The sequence below is a fragment of the Callithrix jacchus genome, chromosome 3 (genome assembly GCF_049354715.1).
Source record: "Callithrix jacchus isolate 240 chromosome 3, calJac240_pri, whole genome shotgun sequence".
In the NCBI taxonomy this organism is placed as follows: Eukaryota; Metazoa; Chordata; class Mammalia; order Primates; family Cebidae; genus Callithrix; species Callithrix jacchus.
Window position 1 is genome coordinate 113,093,147 of NC_133504.1, and position 18,065 is coordinate 113,111,211.

Consider the following 18,065-nt stretch of genomic DNA (forward strand, 5'->3'; position numbering starts at 1 on the left):
AGCACAATCTTGAAAGATGAGTCTAACTTGGTTTCCCAAATCGGGATTTTTAGATATTGAGATAAATGTAACGTTCCAAATGGGCTTAATAAATATTCACTGACCCACATACAGCCCCACATTGTTTATGAAATGACCTGCTTGCGACTGGAAGGTAGCAGAGAGCCAAATCTTAACTGTCAAGGTGTCAGATCCCACCTAGGCCAGCAAGGTGATGAAGTCAGATTGGCTACATCAGCCTTGCTGAAAGCTTTTAAATAGCTGGACATGGGTTCTGGCAAATAAAGGGAACTGCAACCATGGCCAGGAAGTTGAAAAACAACACTGCTTTCTTAGCCATGAAGTTTGCAAAAAGCAGCTATAAGTTTCTACAGGTATGAGCTCCTCACTCTAAACTAGACTCTTTTCTCCCATCTTGTGCCTTTCAATTTCATATTTTAAACGTTTAAAATCTTGATAGTTCAGAGAAAATCTTAAGCAAACAAACATTTAATGACATAACCTGAAACATATCTTTCACCTCTTTCTGATAAGAAAATAAGTTAATACTTAGAGAAATAATAAACTTGGGGTATCTCAGGGATGATCAAAAGCCAATTGGTTGCCAGGCATGCTGGCTCATGCCTGTAATCCCAGCACTTTGGGAGGCCAATGTGGGCGGATCACTTGAGGGCAAGGGTTCAAGACCAGCCTGGCCAACAATGGTAAAACCCTGTCTCTACTAAAAATACAAAAATTAGCCAGGCATTGTGGCACGTGCCTGTAATCCCAGCTATTCAGGAGGCTGAGGGGGGAGAATTGCTTGAACTTATCAAAGTCTTGTAATGAGCTGAGATCATGCCACTGCACTCCAGCCTGGGTGACAGAAACTCTACCTAAATACATACATACACATACATACATACCACAATTGGTCATTAATGAAATTAGTTGTTCTTCATTTCTAGAGTCATTGCAAAATGTGATGTCATTCTCATTAAATAAGTTCTGAAACATTTCTCAACCAAATAAAGTGTAAACAGCTATAAAATGAAATAAAAGCTAATGATTTCTTGTAATTGATCATAAGTAAGCAAGGAAATACCTGAAGTGCTGTTTTAAATCTAGGTGCCAGAAATCACCCAATTATAGGCTTTCAGCTAAAAATTTCTAATACAATGTGAACATTTCATAGATTCAAAAAGATAAAATTAGTCCAAAATCACACAAGGTATTAACAAAGTAAAATTTTTTTAATGTTTTAATTGATTTTATACATTTAGGACCACACACCTGATTTCTCCTTTACATTTTTTAATTAGAAAATTTCAGGTAAATCCTAGCTCTAAATACCGTGATCCTGAGCAGGGCATTTAGGCTGTCAAATTCTAATTTCTCACACGTAAACTAAAGCTATCTCCTTGTCTATATAATCGTTAACACACTCAAATTGATATTAAGTATAGGAAGGTATTTTACAAATTATAAATTATTTTGCACTAGTAAATTAGTTTATATCATTATTCCATGCAGTGAAAGTTTATAAATCAAGAGGTTAGTATATTCCACAGTTAGTTGTTGAGCAACAAATCCCGACACCACCTCTTTTCTCAAAGAGTATTAAAAAGCCACAAAAAATAACATTCAAGCGGTGTTTTGCTTATAATAGGTACTCAACAAGCATTTACTGAATGCAGAGAGCCAAGCCAAGCCTCAAGAAATATGTTTATAATTTCCTAAATTACCTATGTTCTTTACACTGAATTAAAATCTGTATTTTTGGAAAAGACATCCCCAAACATAGAATAGTTAAAGGAAAGCAAACATACCAAACCCTAGTATTTATCTGTGTTATCTGGGAAGAAATGTGAGAGTCTATTTTACAAAAGAATACTCATATAACATGTGTATATATCTTAATTTTTCTTCATAATTTTCCAGAAGATATTAAGTTGTCTCACTTTTCCCTCAGTGTATTTTGACAAACAAAATATTGTTTGCATTAAAAAAGAAAAGAAACATTTATTTTGAAGAATATGTGTCTCATTAAATTATTAGGCCCAGAGAGGCATTTAAAATGTGACAGCAGTCGTATCTCTCAATTGGTTGAGCTAAACAATTACTTCTTCAAGCCACTTGAAGTATGTTGGCTCTGGGCTGATACCAAGTAGCCATAAAATGTCATACACTAGACACTATAACTCATATCTTACATTTTAAAAATGAATAGCCAATCACTCATCAATATTATCTCTGTAAGGCAATGAGAATTCCTGTCAAACAACTTTGTATCAGCCCATTACTTGTTCCTTTTTGCCTAATTTAAAAACTTGCTTATAACAAAGGCCAACCAAGGAACTCCCCCAGGCAATTTGGAAGTATGTTCCAGGCAGCTGTCCTCACTTTGGCTTAAGCAAAGTCTTTAAATTTGGCTCAAGTAGTGTCTTTAAATTCTATGTTGTGCCTCAGCTTCTTCCTTAGGATGAATCACAAAACCCACTGTGGTACACACACATCCAAAGTTTGATGTAGTTGATGACATTCTATGGTAATATCTCTCAAAATAATAAGAAAATGAATTGTTTAAAGATCATAAACAGTAAGTAAAAATTCACGTGGTAACCCTCAGATATTCTTTAGAAACCTCAAGTTAACTACCACTCCTCACCTGTATGTAGCTTACTATTACATTACCATGCCTTTATGAGTCACTCTTTCATTAGTATAACTTTAGTATTCCTAGACACTCTTGCTAGGAGTTCAGGTTATTTACAGAAATATCTAAAAGACACATCAACTCTTTGAAAGGAAGCATCAACGAACAGTTTAGTCCTCAGATTCTGAAAACTTTTGCCTCAAGATCCTTATCTGGCTTATCCATCAAACCCAAACTGTTATATTGTGACCCTTACCCAATCCTAATCAATTCCCCACATTAAAGACCTGCCTTAAACCAAACTTCCAACTCTCAAATAAGTTACACCTTGCCTTTCCCCCTCTGAAATACTACCAAGGCTCTGTGTAAGTGTACGCCTTCACTGCAGTAAGCTAAAAACCCAACTCTGTCTTATCACTTGGTTTGGTTGCTGATATCTGGGAAGCTAGCATTTTTGAAAAATGTTATCAAATGAAATGAATATGCTGTGCATGATAAAAGCTGAATCATGGAAAATTATTTAGGTGGTAACAATTAGGGAGTATCAGCTCAAATGGTAGTCCAGAAATCTAGATCTGAATATTGATATTTTTATTAATGGCCTAGATATAGATGAAAAACTATAAAAAAATGTTCATTACACTTACAGGTGACATCAGCATAACTTATAGTAAAGACTACCAAAATGAAGAAGTAATTTACAAGAACAAAATAAGGCTTTTTTTTTATAAAAACAAAATAAAGCCTGGGCATGGTAGATCATGTCTGTAATTCCAGCACTTTGGGAGGCCGAGGTGGGTGGATAACAAGGTCAGTAGTTCCAGACCAGCCTGACCAAAATGGTGAAACCCCATCTCTACTAAAAAATACAAAAATTAGCTGCACATGTTGGCGTATGCCTGTAATCCCAGCTACTTGGGAGCCTCAGAAAGGAGAATTGCTTGAACCTGGGAGGCAGAGGTTGCAGTGAACGGAGATTCCACCACTGCACTCCACCCTGGCGATAGAGTGAGACTCCATCTCAAAAGAATAAATAAATAAAACAAAGTAGACAAAATGCAGTGTTGAAGCCCAGACTGTATCCCAGGGCAGTAAATGAACAGTCGGATAACCAGTGAATTTCCAAAGAAAATCTGCAGTCTAGATGATATTATGGCTAAGTTAATTTCTTAAGTTTTGACAAATGTACCATGGTATGTAAGATATAAACCTTAGGGGAAAGTCAGCGAAAAGTACACAGAAATCTTTGTAATCCTTCTATAAATGAAACCAACCACCTTTACAAAAATTATAAAGGTGAGAAAATCATGACAGTGAAAAAAACCTGACCTACCCAACTCTATCTTGCCTTTAACCTTCAAGCTGCCCATAGTCATTCCCAAGTAAGAACCAAGCTAACTTTGGAAGAAATTTAGTTTATAGGTTAAATGATAATAGCCCTTCCCTAAACTAAACTGCCTTTATAAAACTAACAAAAGGTCACAAGTTTAGGAATATGAGAGGGAACTGAATTTTGCTGAGATTACATGTAAATGACTACCAGCCACTGCTCTGGAGATCACAAAATTTATAACTTCTCCAATTACTCCTGCACATAGTATCACTAATAAAGAAGCAAAGATTGGCCTTTTAGAAGACAGACCCCTTTCAGATTCTTATATTTCTGATGACTGGATAACTCCCCCCAGACCAACAACTCCTGTGGCCCCTACCCAGAAGTAGACTCAGCGTACAAGGACCACTTTCCATACCCCTATTATTGCCTCCCCAACCTATCAGCAGCACCCATTCCCTAATCCCCTGCCCACCAAACTATTTTTTAAAAAGTCTAGCCTCCAAATTTTGGGGGAGGCTGATTTGAGTACTAATAAAACTACGGCCTCCTGTTTAGCTGGATCTGTGTGCATTAAACTCTTTCTTTATTGCAATTCTCCTGTGTTGATAAATCAGTTCTATCTGGGCAGCAAGAAAAACCTTTGGGGTGGTTACATAAATCAGTTATTCCAAAATTAAAAGTTTATTTGAAAATAATAATGTATTTATAAAAGAAGCTGCATACATCTCAAATGGAGGACAGAAGTTAACTGATCTGCGGATTGCTTTCCCCTCAACTTCACAAACCAAAATCTCTAAGTAAGCCCTATGCCCAACCACACACAGACCTTACCTGAAAGCACACTATTCCACATGTGCTCCCCTTGACGGGCCGCAGCTTCAATATGCACCCTCTTTTCTCCCACATTAGGGTATAGCAAGTAAAGGAAATCAGAATATTTCACCCCAAATTATACTTCTTTGACTTATTTTGAGATGGCTATTCAGAGGGCCTGCAAACAAAAGGCCCTGCAAAGCTGTCTTTTGTGAGAGAGATTTGCATCTGTAGAGAAAATGTGCAATGATACAACCAGGCTTTCTCTGAGGTCCTCTCTTACCTGGATCTAAGAAAGATTAACTGAGATTCAAAGCTCTGAAAGAAACATTCACCATCTATTCTCTCTGAGGGCTGCTCCCTATGAGGTTTCATCTACATGACAGGAACACCTTTGCCTCAAGATGGTATATAAGTTTCTATACCCCCTCTGGGGTTCAGGTAATCACTCTGTCTCCTACCTCTCATCCCACAAGTTAATAAATTTGTATTCCATTTCTCCTATTAATCTGCCATTAATCTCCTGTTAATCTCTTGTTAGTTTTTTTCTGGCAAGTCTTCAGAGAGCAGAGGGAAAGTTTTCCCTTGGTCTCTACATAAGTTAGGTCTTAGCTCTTTCCCTTACAATGCTCATTCCCAGTCAACCCATCAGATCCTCACCAGCCCACTTCCCTGCTGACCCAAATCTGTGGCCATCCACTTCAATCCTGGCTTTGCGGATTCTCTAATTCTCTACATCCTAGACCTCTGGCATTCCCAGGCCTAAATCACTCCCATTGCTTTTCTTCTTCTCAGCTATTAAATGGGGATATTCCTCACACATACAGTCACATAACACCAAATATGACTGGAACACATTTGAACTGTCATTTTTGGGGAGTATAATACGAAATGACCAAAAGGTAACTATTATAGAACTGAACAAGAAGATTCAACTATGTACCAAATTATATATAAATATATACAAATATAAACATATACGAATTGGGTTAAAGTTGTTTTTAAGATCCATTGAAGCTTATTGGTTCTGAGTTCCTACTTTACTAAGAAAACTGAAGGCACAGTTGATCTTCTCCTTTCCGCTTTTCAAACTGTTCTTGTATCCTTTCATTCCTTCTTTCTTAAGGAAAGGATGTATATCCCTCTTTTTTTTAATTGGATATCCCAATAATCCACATTCTCTACCCCATGTTTGCTTTCTTTTTCCTAGGGCCAACCCATTGTCTTCAACATCTTTACTGGCTTGGCTTTTATAGAAATATATATTTCCCCTCCCCTAAAAAGAAAAATCTTTGTTAATCCTTCTGCCCTCTCTAGCTGCCATCCTGTATTCCTTTCGCTGCCACTTTATAACAATAACTACCAACATTTTACCTCTCAGGTTCCTCAACCTAAACCTGCTTCTACTTAGATCTTTTGCTAAATTCCATTTTCTTTTTCAGCTCTTATTCTTAAGTACCACTGATAATATCCTCTAAGCCAGAGGTTCCCAACTCCCAGTCCACAGACCAGTACTGACCTGTTAGGAACTGGGCTTGTTGGGAACCCGGCCACAGAGCAGGAGGTGAGTGGCCAGTGAGTGAAGCTTCCTCTGCATTTACAGCGGCTCCCCATTACTTGCATTACCACCTGAACTCCACCTCCTGTCAGATCAACAGCAGCATTAGATCCTCATAGGAGCATGAACCTTGTTGTGAACTGCACATTCGAGGAATCTAGGCTGCATGCTCCTTATGAGAAACTAATGCCTGATGATCTGTCACTGTCTCCCATCACCCCCAGATGGGACTCTGGTTGCAGGATAATGAGCTCAGGGCCCCCACTGATTCTACATTATGAGGAGTTGTATAATCATTTCATTATATATTACAATGTAATAATAATAGAAATAAAGTGTGCAATAAATGTAATGTACTTAAATCAACCTGAAACCATTCTCCTGACCCCATCAGAGGAAAAACTGTTTTCCACAAAACTGATCTCTGGTGCCAAAAAGGTTGGGGACCACTGCTCTAAGCAATGCCTCCTCCTTTTGCTCTCAGGACCTTCATTATCTCTTCCTCTGTATCTCCAACCCTGTGCCTAGAATGCTGACTCAAGAAAAAACCCCACACATCTTTTGCCCTAGAACTCAAACCTTTGCAAAACTGGTGAGTCCCAGGAATCTTTTCTTTCCCAGCTCAACCCTCGCCCACTGGTTAGAGCTTTTCCTGTAGTCTCCAGGTAGAGGCCAAGCATGCCTCTATGCTAACAATGAGCTTTGTACAGGCTTTTAATAATTCTAACTTGCCGGGCGCGGTGGCTCAAGCCTGTAATCCCAGCACTTTGGGAGGCTGAGGCAGGTGGATCACGAGGTCCAGAGATCGAGACCATCCTGGTCAACATGGTGAAACCCTGTCTCTACTAAAAATACAAAAAAAAATTAGCTGGACATGGTGGCGCGTGCCTGTAATCTCAGCTACTCAGGCGGCTGAGGCAGGAGAATTGCCTGAACCCAGGAGGCGGAGGTTGTGGTGAGCCGAGATCGCGCCATTGCACTCCAGCCTGGGTAACAAGAGTGAAACTCCGTCTCAAAATAATAATAATAATAATAATAATAATAACTCATATATATCTCCTCCAGGACTCCTTGAGGGGGTCCTTTGTCGTTTTTCAAGTGCCACGCCAACATTTAACACTTGGGAACATTCTCCTGCAGTTAAGTACTTTTTTCACATGTGAATTCTCTGGATCACTGAGCCTTCTCTCAGCATAAGTCACTAGTCCGGACATGTTAATAACACTATTATCAAAAGACTACAAAATGGCAATGCATGGGAGTGTATTATAATAGCAGAATATAACTCCTTCACTTCTTTCACTAATTCCCCAAGAGTTTTGCCTTTACTGCAACAGAACAAGAAGCCCTTAGAGTTTGAACTGACCAAATATTAACCAGCCTCCAATGTGCAAACTGATTTTAAAATAGCCCTTGCTTGACCTGGAAATATAGGTGTATTCAAAGACACACCCTGATAAGAAAGGACGGACAGGGATAGAGTTCAACATCTATAAAGTTGCTAAGTCAAAAGTTCCTTGTGATAAACTCTAAAAGTAGAGTAGTATTTTAGATACGGTTTGAATATGTTCATCCTTGTCTAAGAAATCGTGACAAAACAGGTTACATATAACAATGTCTACTTTCAGAAAACAAAATCCAGTTGGACATGTATTAAGGAAAGCCAACAGTACTGCACTGATAAATAAATATGCAGCAAGGTAACTCAGTCACACAAAGCTAGAGACAAGAGTTCTAATGAGTCAAATAACACCACAGAGTAGTTTCCATTTTAAATACATTATGGTGTTAACAAAAAAAAAACAACTTAATTCCAAAGACACTTTATGCATGGCTTCCTGAACATTTTTTCTCTTACTAATGTTAGCTTTATCGAGTTAAGGAAGTCAACATGGAGAAGCTGGCATTTCCTTGTTGCTAAACTATACCAGTGCTAAAAACAAAACAAAACAAATCCCAACCTAATTAATTCTATTTTCGGTCTAGTTTCCAAGGCAGTTTTCACAAAGACTATTCTCAGTCCACTGTTTCTAGTTTAACTTCGATCTTCAGTAGCTGGAAATTGTTACATTTTGGGTAATTCCTTGACACATACGTTCTATTACAGATGCATTTTATTCTACTTATTACCATCAAGGGCAAGAGGAAAAAAGTGTTACCCCATGATACTAAAGTTTCAGTTCTAAGAATCATGTTTATTTCGTGATATCATGTGATATGTTCCTATTGGCTTTGTAATTTGGGTTACAGGAAATTCATTAACATCAACTTTCACGTGGAATCCTCCCCAAATCAGAACTGCCAGAAATTCCCAGCAATCACATAAGCCAGAAGAAAAGGAATCAGGAAATTTAAGTTCTAGTTTCAAGAGGCGCGAACTTGACCTTAGGCAATCCACCTCACTTCTGTAATTCAAACTGCAACGTCTGCTTCCGAGGTATGCTTCTAGAAAAAGTTTACATGTTTCAGGTTTCCCAAATAAATGGAATTTTCTAAGCAAACAGTTTTATAAAACAATCTATTCTCTGGCCCAATTTCCCAAACCAACCAGTCCATAAGGTCATAAAACTGCATTTCTTCACAAGTTCTTCCTTGTATCTCTGTATTAACCAAACATACCCGAATTTCTTTTGTAGCTTTAAATAGTAATATTACATCTACTTATTCTTAAATGTGAAAGAAGAGTAATCTATAGAAAAGGGAGTGAAAAGTCTTCATGAATTAACGTGTCGGGTTAAATGAAATCTACTGGTAGACAGAAGAATTGCACTGCCTGAGGTATACTCAAAAGACGCTGGAAGATTACTATTAAGTCACGTGCATAATACTTTCAACCCTCCAAAATCTATCATACTGAAAAAGGACGGAGGAAACAAAAGTGCAGATGGGGTAGCGCGAGAAGCCAAGCCTCTTGCGTCAGGATCCAATGAAATGTTAAGAGTTCAAGCTGCACGTCTCCAGTCCTTACTAACTTTGTTCCCTCTACCAAGAAGAGGAGGTGGACTACAAACTTGCAGCCTCTAGGAAGGCAGGTCTACATCCTGATTCCAGCGTCGGCCCCAGATCCTCAAGAGGGGACCGGAAAGGGATGAAGCTAAACTTCATCCTGGCTGAGTGACTCATGTATCCCGGGCAGCGGCCGCGGTCACCCTGGGAACCGCACCGCAACTGGGATCGGGGATCCAGACCCCCTCTGGGGAAGCAGGAAGCCGTGCCAGGCACCGAGGAAGGTGCGCCGGCAGCCTGCAGCCTCACCTGACGCTCCAAGGGCCCCACCCTTGCTCTCAGGTGTCCCGCTTCCAACAAGGACCCAGTCAGGGTGCGGCGTCCGCCTCTCACGACTCCACTTACTTTGTCGCTGGTGCTCTCGGTTTCGTGGTCGCCGCCGGCCGCCTCTCCCTCGAGGGGTGGCAGAGCCACCACTTCCCCCGGGCCAGGGCAGCCTCCCCGGTGTCTCAGCCCCAACATTTTCCGCTCCCGCGCCGCCGCGACGGCCTCCTCAAGTGCCCCGAAACCTGAGCTGCGCGCGGGGTCCTGCAAGCGGGGCGCCCCGCCACCTCGCAGCCGCGCCCTGGAGTCCCACGGAGCCGCAACCACTAACGCCGCCCCAGCATAGAGCGGCCGCCGAGCCTGTCACCTCCAAAACGGCAGCAACGAGAGAGCGCTCGAGGCCGCCTGCAGCAAGCGCGGCTCCGGCGGAGGGGCGGGCCCCGGGTGCCGTCTCGAGGTCCCGGGCAGGCTCACGGCGCCCGGCGCGAGCGGAGAAGGCGGGGACGCGGCCTCCGGTTGCCAGGTGCGCGTCTCCACGCAGAGGCCCAGGTGGGAGGAGGAGAAAAAGCGGGGAGAAAAGGAGGACGCTCGACTCGCTTTAGCGCCGCGCGGGGCTCCAGCCCGCGGGCCGGCCCCTCCCGCCCGCCTCCCAGAGCCGAACTTAGAGTCGGCGGGTCCCAGCCCCGCACACTTCTCCCGGTCCCGGCCCCGCGCACCGGCTCCCTCGCCGCAGGCCCCGCCCCTCTGCGCTGCACTGCGGCTCCCACAGCCCCGCCTCCCTCGGGTGACGTCACGGGCCCGGCCCGCGGCCCCGCCCCCGCCTCTGCTTGCCGGCAGGTGGGGGCCTGAGAAAAGGTGGGAGCGGCGGGGCGGTAGGAGGTGGGAAGAGCTGGGAGGCGGAGGCGGAGGCGGGGCCGGCGCGGGCTGGAAGTGAGCTGGGAACTCTTGCCCGCACGTCCCAGGGCAGCTGCGAGAGCTGGAGGAGCTGCTCGAAGACGCCCCCTAAATGTTGACAGCACTCAGCACTGCTCCTTCAAACGCCTCCCTGCCAGATCAGCTTGACGCACGCGGCGGGTCGCAGCTCACAGGACCAGAAACTTGTCTGGCAGGACGGACTGGTTGGCCCCGCGACATTCCAGCCGGGTGTCATCACCTTGAAAACAGGAGATGCGTTTGCCTCACTGGGCGTCCAGAGATGGGTCGGCCAACAGTTCCAATCACAACCGCAGCGCCGTCTCCCAGAAACTCGGTACTGAATCTCACAAGGTCAACGCCTAGGATCCCAGGACAGTGTGGGATGCTGTGGGGTGCAGTTGCTATCCAGCTAGTCTCTGAGCAGTGGTGGACCTTGGGCTGCCAAAGCCTGAACAGGAAGGGCACAAGATCCGCATTAATTCTAGTCCTAATCCTGTTAGAAGGTGATTAGTTTTCTTGACATGTATCGGCACCTGGTCATTACTGACAAGCTAAGAGAGAAAGATAGAGAGAGGGACGGAGGGAGGGAGAAAAGAAAAAAGGCAGGCCTTCACACAGACAGGACAGTGTTCAGGAGTGCACCCTTATAGAAATAGATCATTACTGACAAGGTAACGAAAGAAAGGAAGGAAGGAAAGGAAAGGAGAGGAGAGGAGGAGAGAAAAAAAGGAAAAAGGCGGGCCTTCACACAAATAGGACAAGGTTCAGGAGAGAACCCTTATAGAAATGGATCAACTATATAAATTCCTCAAGGTCATTACTGACACGGTAAAAGTAAGTAAGGTGTTGAAAATTTACTAACAAATGAGCAAAACCAAAAGTCCAAGTAGTAGGCATTGAAAAGCAGAACACAAAGATATCAATTTACCTCACCAAAACAGATCTTTGAAGCTGTGCGGTTGGTTTGGGTTGCCACCTTTTCAAAAGGATGTTGAGAAACAATAATTTGTTCCTTATGGGGAGGATAGCAGAAATGACAGAGAAGATATGAAAATAAGTCCCTAATGAACAGAGCACTATGGAGTGACTACATTAATAAATTGTCCAATTGTTTGGAGGATTAGAAATGAAGGACTGCTTGATAAGGAAGAAGATAATCAAAATAATGGCTGAAGAAGCTAGTGAAGCCAGTAGTAGGATTTCCATCTCTAGCTGCCACCCTGCCCTGCAAAAAGGATTCGAAGTGTTCCATTCTAACTCTCCTGGAAGTCAAGAAACCTGAGTTCTAGTGCTGCCAATGCCACTAATTGCATGGCCTTGGTAAGTCATTAAACCTCAGTGTCCTCAGCTGTAAATGGATAGTAAGAAGGATGGCCTCTTTGGTCCCTTTTAGCTCTTAGATGATCAGAATCCAGCCTTTGGTTTTCCCCATAGCCCAAGAAAAGGAGACATGGACCTCTCAGGCCCAAGCAGCCCTCCTGCTTCAGCCTCCCAGGTAGCTAGGACTACACACACACACCACCATGCCCAGCTAATTTTTAAAGTTTTGTGTAGAGATGGGGGTCTCCCTATATTGCCCAAGCTGATCTTGAACTTCTAGTAGTCTGATCTTGAGGTTCATATAACCTGGGTGTATCAGCCTACTGATATAGTAATACACTTAACTGCAACTGGCTTACTGAGCTCTGTGTTCTCAGACTTCTCCAATGTCTTTTTTTCTTATTTTTACTTTTTCTTTCTTTTTTATTTTTATCTTTCATTTTCATTCAGGGAACTTACGTTCTCTAAATTTATTGTATTTGTAGTTGGTGACACAAAATCTGGTGTGTCATAGTTTCTAAGGCTTTACCTGTTAATTTTATTTGAATTTAACCTGCGGAAGGGCTTCATGGAAACCCTGAGCATATGCATGGGCCTAATCCCACAGTACAACCCAGCCAGTACTTCTTGGGTTGATTTTAGGATTTTCCAGATGGGTGTGATGGCTCACATCTGTAATCCCAGTACTTGGGAGGCCGAGGCATGTATCTCTTGAGCCCAGAAGTTCAAGACCAGCCTGGGCAACATAGGGAGACCCCATCTCTACACAAAAATGTAAAAATTAACTGGGCATGGCAGTGTGCGCCTGTAGTCCTAGCTACTTGGGATGCTGAGGCAGGAGGATTGCTTGGGCCTGGAAGGTTGAGACTGCTATTACCCCTATTTGCTCCACTGCACTCTAGCCTGGGTGACAGAGTGAGACCCTGTCTCAAAAAAGAAAATTCCACCTTCTGACTCCTAATGAGGAATTTACTAGAGAGAGAAGAGAGAGTGCTAACATTGTTTATACAGTTTTTATTTTGGATCATTGTTTACCTTCTCTTTTGCTGGAATTAATAAGAATATAAGATACAGAGACGTTGCCTAAAGTAGTGAGAGTAGGAGATGAAGTGATTTGATACCACTCTTCCCTGAGTACCCTCAGAATGTTCCCATACTGATAAACACGCCCCTTTCGGGTGGGAATCTGAATCTGAGCTGCTTTTCACATCAGAGGCTCAAAGGTACACGGCTGGAATGTCCCAGCTTGCCCCGGGAGGAAAAAAATCTTCCTCAGCCAAGCGTTTCCAGTTGCTTAGATACCCAAGTTACAGCTTTTGTCGCTTGACCTATCTTTGTCTATTGCCCTCTGACAGGTTTGTTTATAAGTTGAAAGTAGGAATTTCTGATTTAGGCCTACCAGAGAAACACTTTGTGGGACAATCTTGAAGGACAACTTATATTTACATTCTTATTTTTAATGGAACTGCATGGGAAGACAATGGTGTACTATCAAGTATTGTAGTGAAAGAGTATCAGAGGAAAGAGTGCTGTGGTGTCATTGGAAGTATGGAGTTTATATACCAAGAATCTTGGGTTCTAATCATAGCTTGAACTATGTCTAGCTGTGACCTAATTTGCGTTAAGCAACATTTTCATCATACACAGCTGAAGCTATATTATAACTGACAGGTCAATTCGAAGCTTAAGTAATACTTCTTTACATAACACTTTACAAAGCACTTTCACATACATTACATTATTTTACTTGTTCTACTCAACAATCTATAAGGTAGGCATGACAAATATTCCTGTTTTAGAAGAAAAAAAAATCTGATGCTCAGATGTAAAGGGTTAGAAAGAAAATTTGGGATTGAAATCTAAGTTTTTATACTTCAAATTCTGCCTGGTCCATGATGTGGTACAAATATATAGCAGCAGAAACAAGCAACTTCTAAAAGATGGGGGATAGTTTGTTATAACAAGCACATAAATTCTGACACTAGCCTGAGTTCAAATCCCAGCTCTGCCACCTACTGGCCTTAGTCAATTTAGCTTCAGTGTCCTCCTATGCAAAATGAGGATAAGGTAGTATTTTCCTCCTAGGATTCTTATGAAGACTCAATTAGTTAATATATGTAAAACACTTAGAATAGTGTCAGGCCGTCGTGAAGCACTACGCAAGTGTTGCTTATTATTATTATTCATATTATTGAAAGCTACATTTCTTTAGGAGAACAATATTTGACATGTAAACTCACTAAACTGCAGCACCCCAGAGGACTGTGGAGAAAAAAAGCATATGCTGATATTGCTTTGGTAAGGAAGGCAGAAATTATTAAATGGGGTAGGGCAACTCTGCAAACGAATACAAAGAAATGATCAGCCTACCAAAATAATTAATTTGTGCCTTACCCTTCTGAGGTAGTACGATTAATGAATTTGGCATTCCCCATTATTAACTAAACTCATATCATGATGACTGTGGAATTCCTTCCATTTCTAAGTTCTTCATTAATTCCTAGCAGCTCTAGGCAAATTAAATTTTGTTGATTTAATTTCTTTGTAAAGTAGTCAACATATTGTATGATTTTATAAATTGTGCTTTTAAAAATGGGTATTTGTGAACTTTTTATACTGCATGGTTCAAGTATTTTGTTATTGTTGAATATGGCTATATATATATTTTTAGAGGAGATCATTTGGAGAAGGGGAAGAGATTGGTAACTGTCTTTAGAAGAGCTGGATCACTGATTAGCTTCAAACTATATCAATTATCCCTGTTCAACAAATTGCAGAAATCCAGAGGTATCAGTTAAAGCATGCAGCAAAAAACACTGACTCTGGTTGAGTTGGGCAGACAAAGAACTTACTGAAAGGATGTTAAGAGGTCCACAAAACTCTTGAAAGAACTGAAGAACCCAGCATAGAAAACTAGGAGAAACAAAGAATTTCAAGCAACAGCCAGGATTATAGTCGAAATTATTCCTAAAACCCCAGTTGAGGCCACTATTGCTAGACCCCTCGGACAGGACATGACAGCTTGCTCTGTCACAGAGGTAGGGGCCAGTCACTAGGTGCCACAGTTGCAATTGCTAATCCTTTCTTATTTAGGTTTTTTTCTTCACAAAGTCTTTTTTTATTATTAATAGTAGTTTAATAGGAGGGATCATATTCTTGAAAAATGCAATAATACCCCAAGATCTCTATGAAGAGCCTTACTAATCAGAGAAATAAAAGCTGCAGTTCATGTCTTTTGCAAGATATAAACACTATACTTCTCTTCTAAGACATTCTACTTATTTATGTTTTAACTTCTCTAAAATTTCAGTGTGTCTTACAATTGTTGTAATAAGAAAACATTGGGTCATAGTTTTATTGGCCATTTTATTTTTCTTCATGATATGTAAAATAATGGTGCATTAAAAAATTATGACTGGAGTCTATGAAGTATAACACTTTAAAGATTATTGTTAATCTTTAGTTAAGAAGATCATATATCTTAGATTTTTCCAGATAGTCCCAATTATATGTACTTTTTTTCTTTCAGTAAAGAGTATTTATTAAATATGTAACTATATATGATTTTTTTATTTTGAAAACTTTTTCACATCCATGTATTCTGATAGCAAACATATATATATATTTTTTTTTCCTAGACTATATGAGGCCGCATTTTTGGTTTGAAAAATATAGTCAGTAATATGTTTTAAAAATTATTTCACTAGTAAATCTATTTTTTTTCTGCAAATTACAAAAGACTTTTAAAGTTTACATATTTCTGGTAATACCTATTATTTGTTAGAATTGTCTCTTTTCTCATAGTTTGATTTACTAAAAAATAATTTTTGTCATGTTTTCAGAAATGTTATTGATTCATCCCCCCAAATTATACTAATATTCCAAATTATTATGGAGATTTTCTCTTAAAAATAATTTATGCATTGATCATTTAGCATTTGATGCATTTTTATACATTTAACTGGGAGAATTAGATGAATGGGAGTGGTGAAGAAAGTGGCCTCCAGACAGTTAGGAAAATCCTAGAATAGGAAATCTATTAGAGTGTCTTTGGGTGGACCAGGACTGGTTAACCTAAGATGCTTAAGAAAGACAATACAGCAGTGGTCTTTTATTTTGTGTTTTTGTTAACATACCTGGCTTCAGCAACATACCCTGCAGAGTGTAAGTTCTGTACTATTGATTTGTAGAACAAATGCCACAATGATTTACTTCTTCTTCTTCTTCTTTTTTAATTGAGATGGAGTTTCGCTCTTGTTACCCAGGCTGGAGTGCAATGGCGTGATCTCGGCTCACTGCAACCTCCACCTTCAGGGTTCAGGCAATTCTCCTGCCTCAGCCTCCTGAGTAGCTGGGATTACAGGCACGCGCCACCGTGCCCAGCTAATTTTTTTGTATTTTTAGTAGAGACAGGGTTTCACCATGTTGACCGGGATGGTCTCGATCTCTTGACCTCGTGATCCACCCGCCTTGGCCTCCCAAAGTGCTGGGATTACAGGCTTGAGCCACCGCGCCTGGCCCAATGATTTACTTCTATTAGGTTTTCTAAGTTATTTCCAGCATGTTCAAGAAAGAAATTAATGGTACAATGAAAACATCTTATGCAAGGACACTTTGAGATTTCATAAGGCAAAGCTTTGCATTACCTTACTTGCAAAGCAAATTTAGACAAATTTGGTGATCTTGTTAAGAGAATGAGTGAACAGTATCAATCTGTATATATGTAGATTAAACAAAATTTTCAAAACTATTGAATTCTTGAAAAATATTTATTTTTATTCTTTTTTCTTTTTTTTTTAGAGACAGAGTCTTACTCTGTCACTCAGGCTGGAGTGCAGTGGTCCAGTCATAGCTCAGTGCAACCTCAAACTCCTGGGATCAAGGAATCCTTCTTCCCAAGCCTCCCTAATAGCTAGGACTACAGGTAAATACCACCATGCCAGGTTAACTTATTTATTTTTGTTGTTGTTGTTGACAGGGTATTGCTATGTTGCTCAGGCTGTTCTCAAACTCCTGATCTCAAGTGATCTTACTGCCTTGCCCTCCCAAAGCACCAGGCTTACAAGCTTGAGCCATCTCACCTGGCTCTGACAAATACTCAAAAATAGATTTGTAAGTATTCCAAAGCACCAAGAACACATATGATTGTTAACATGGCAGTGTTGGGAAACACTGATTTGGAAATGAGCAAAATAAATTTCTGGCTATTCTTATAGTGGGCCTGCTAGGCACTATTTTATTTCATAGGGGGATGCCCTTGTTTTTTTTTTTCTTTTTTTAAGGTAGGATTTCACTAGGTTGTTGTTCAAGCTGTGGTGCAGTGAGTATTCACAGGCTTCAATCATAGTGTACTACAGCCTTGAACTCCTCTTGGACTCAAGTGATCTTCCCACCTCAGCTTATGGAGTAGCTGAACCACAGGTGTGCACCACCATGCCCAACTGGGGATGCACCTTTGATTGTCTTTGATCAAATAGGTTATTTTGTAACTCTGTTGGAATAAAAAAGGTGATTTGTGGAAAATTGATAATCATGCCCATGGTTCTTGTTCACGGCAATGTAAGTGAATTTTGTTTGATAGGGAATATAAATCATTTTAAGTCGAAAACCCATTTGAACTAATTTTAATATCTCTCTAGTTCCCTCATTTATAAATGCATTAAATAAAATCTTTGATATGTGTTCATTTTATATTTGTATAAGATTTGTGATTTTTGCTCTTTTGGAAATGATACTTTAGCTACAGTAATAATGCATGTTTGTTTTTATTCAATAAATATTCATCTACGTATGTAACAAATATTTATTGAGTATCTACAATGTCAGAACACAGTGCTAGGCCCTACATAGCAGATATGTATGTATATGTATATATATGTGTGTGTATATATATATATATACAAATACACACTAGAGTTAAAAAGTTAAACAATACAGTATTATCTAGAGCATATAACAACATAAAGTTGATTTTCCGTCTTCCTGGAAATAACTCTTTCCCTAGAAATAACTACTGTTGTTAACTGTTTGCCAGCATTTCTTGCAGATGTTTTTCTTATATTAGTACATACACACATACATATATTCTACATAAATGTTCTGTGTCAGCACTTTTTGTGTTAGTTTGTAAGTATATTCTTTATTATTTTAAATCATTATATGTATATGCATGGTATGAATGTATCATATTTTATTTAACCATTTGTACAACATTTAGA

At 40.4% G+C, this 18,065-nt stretch overlaps 1 protein-coding gene across 4 annotated transcripts in view; it reads right to left on the reverse strand.

The window, feature by feature from the left end:
* CDS1 (CDP-diacylglycerol synthase 1) overlaps positions 1 to 10,358 on the reverse strand; it is a 78,565-nt gene extending 68,207 nt beyond the window's left edge. For all 4 annotated transcript variants that reach the window (XM_078366938.1, XM_054253176.2, XM_054253177.2 and 1 more), the window contains exon 1: positions 9,694 to 10,358. In XM_078366938.1, coding sequence (XP_078223064.1) covers positions 9,694 to 9,810 — 117 coding nt within the window. In that variant the 5' untranslated portion in view covers positions 9,811 to 10,358. The remainder of the gene's footprint in view (positions 1 to 9,693) is intronic.
* Positions 10,359 to 18,065: the final 7,707 nt, after the last annotated feature.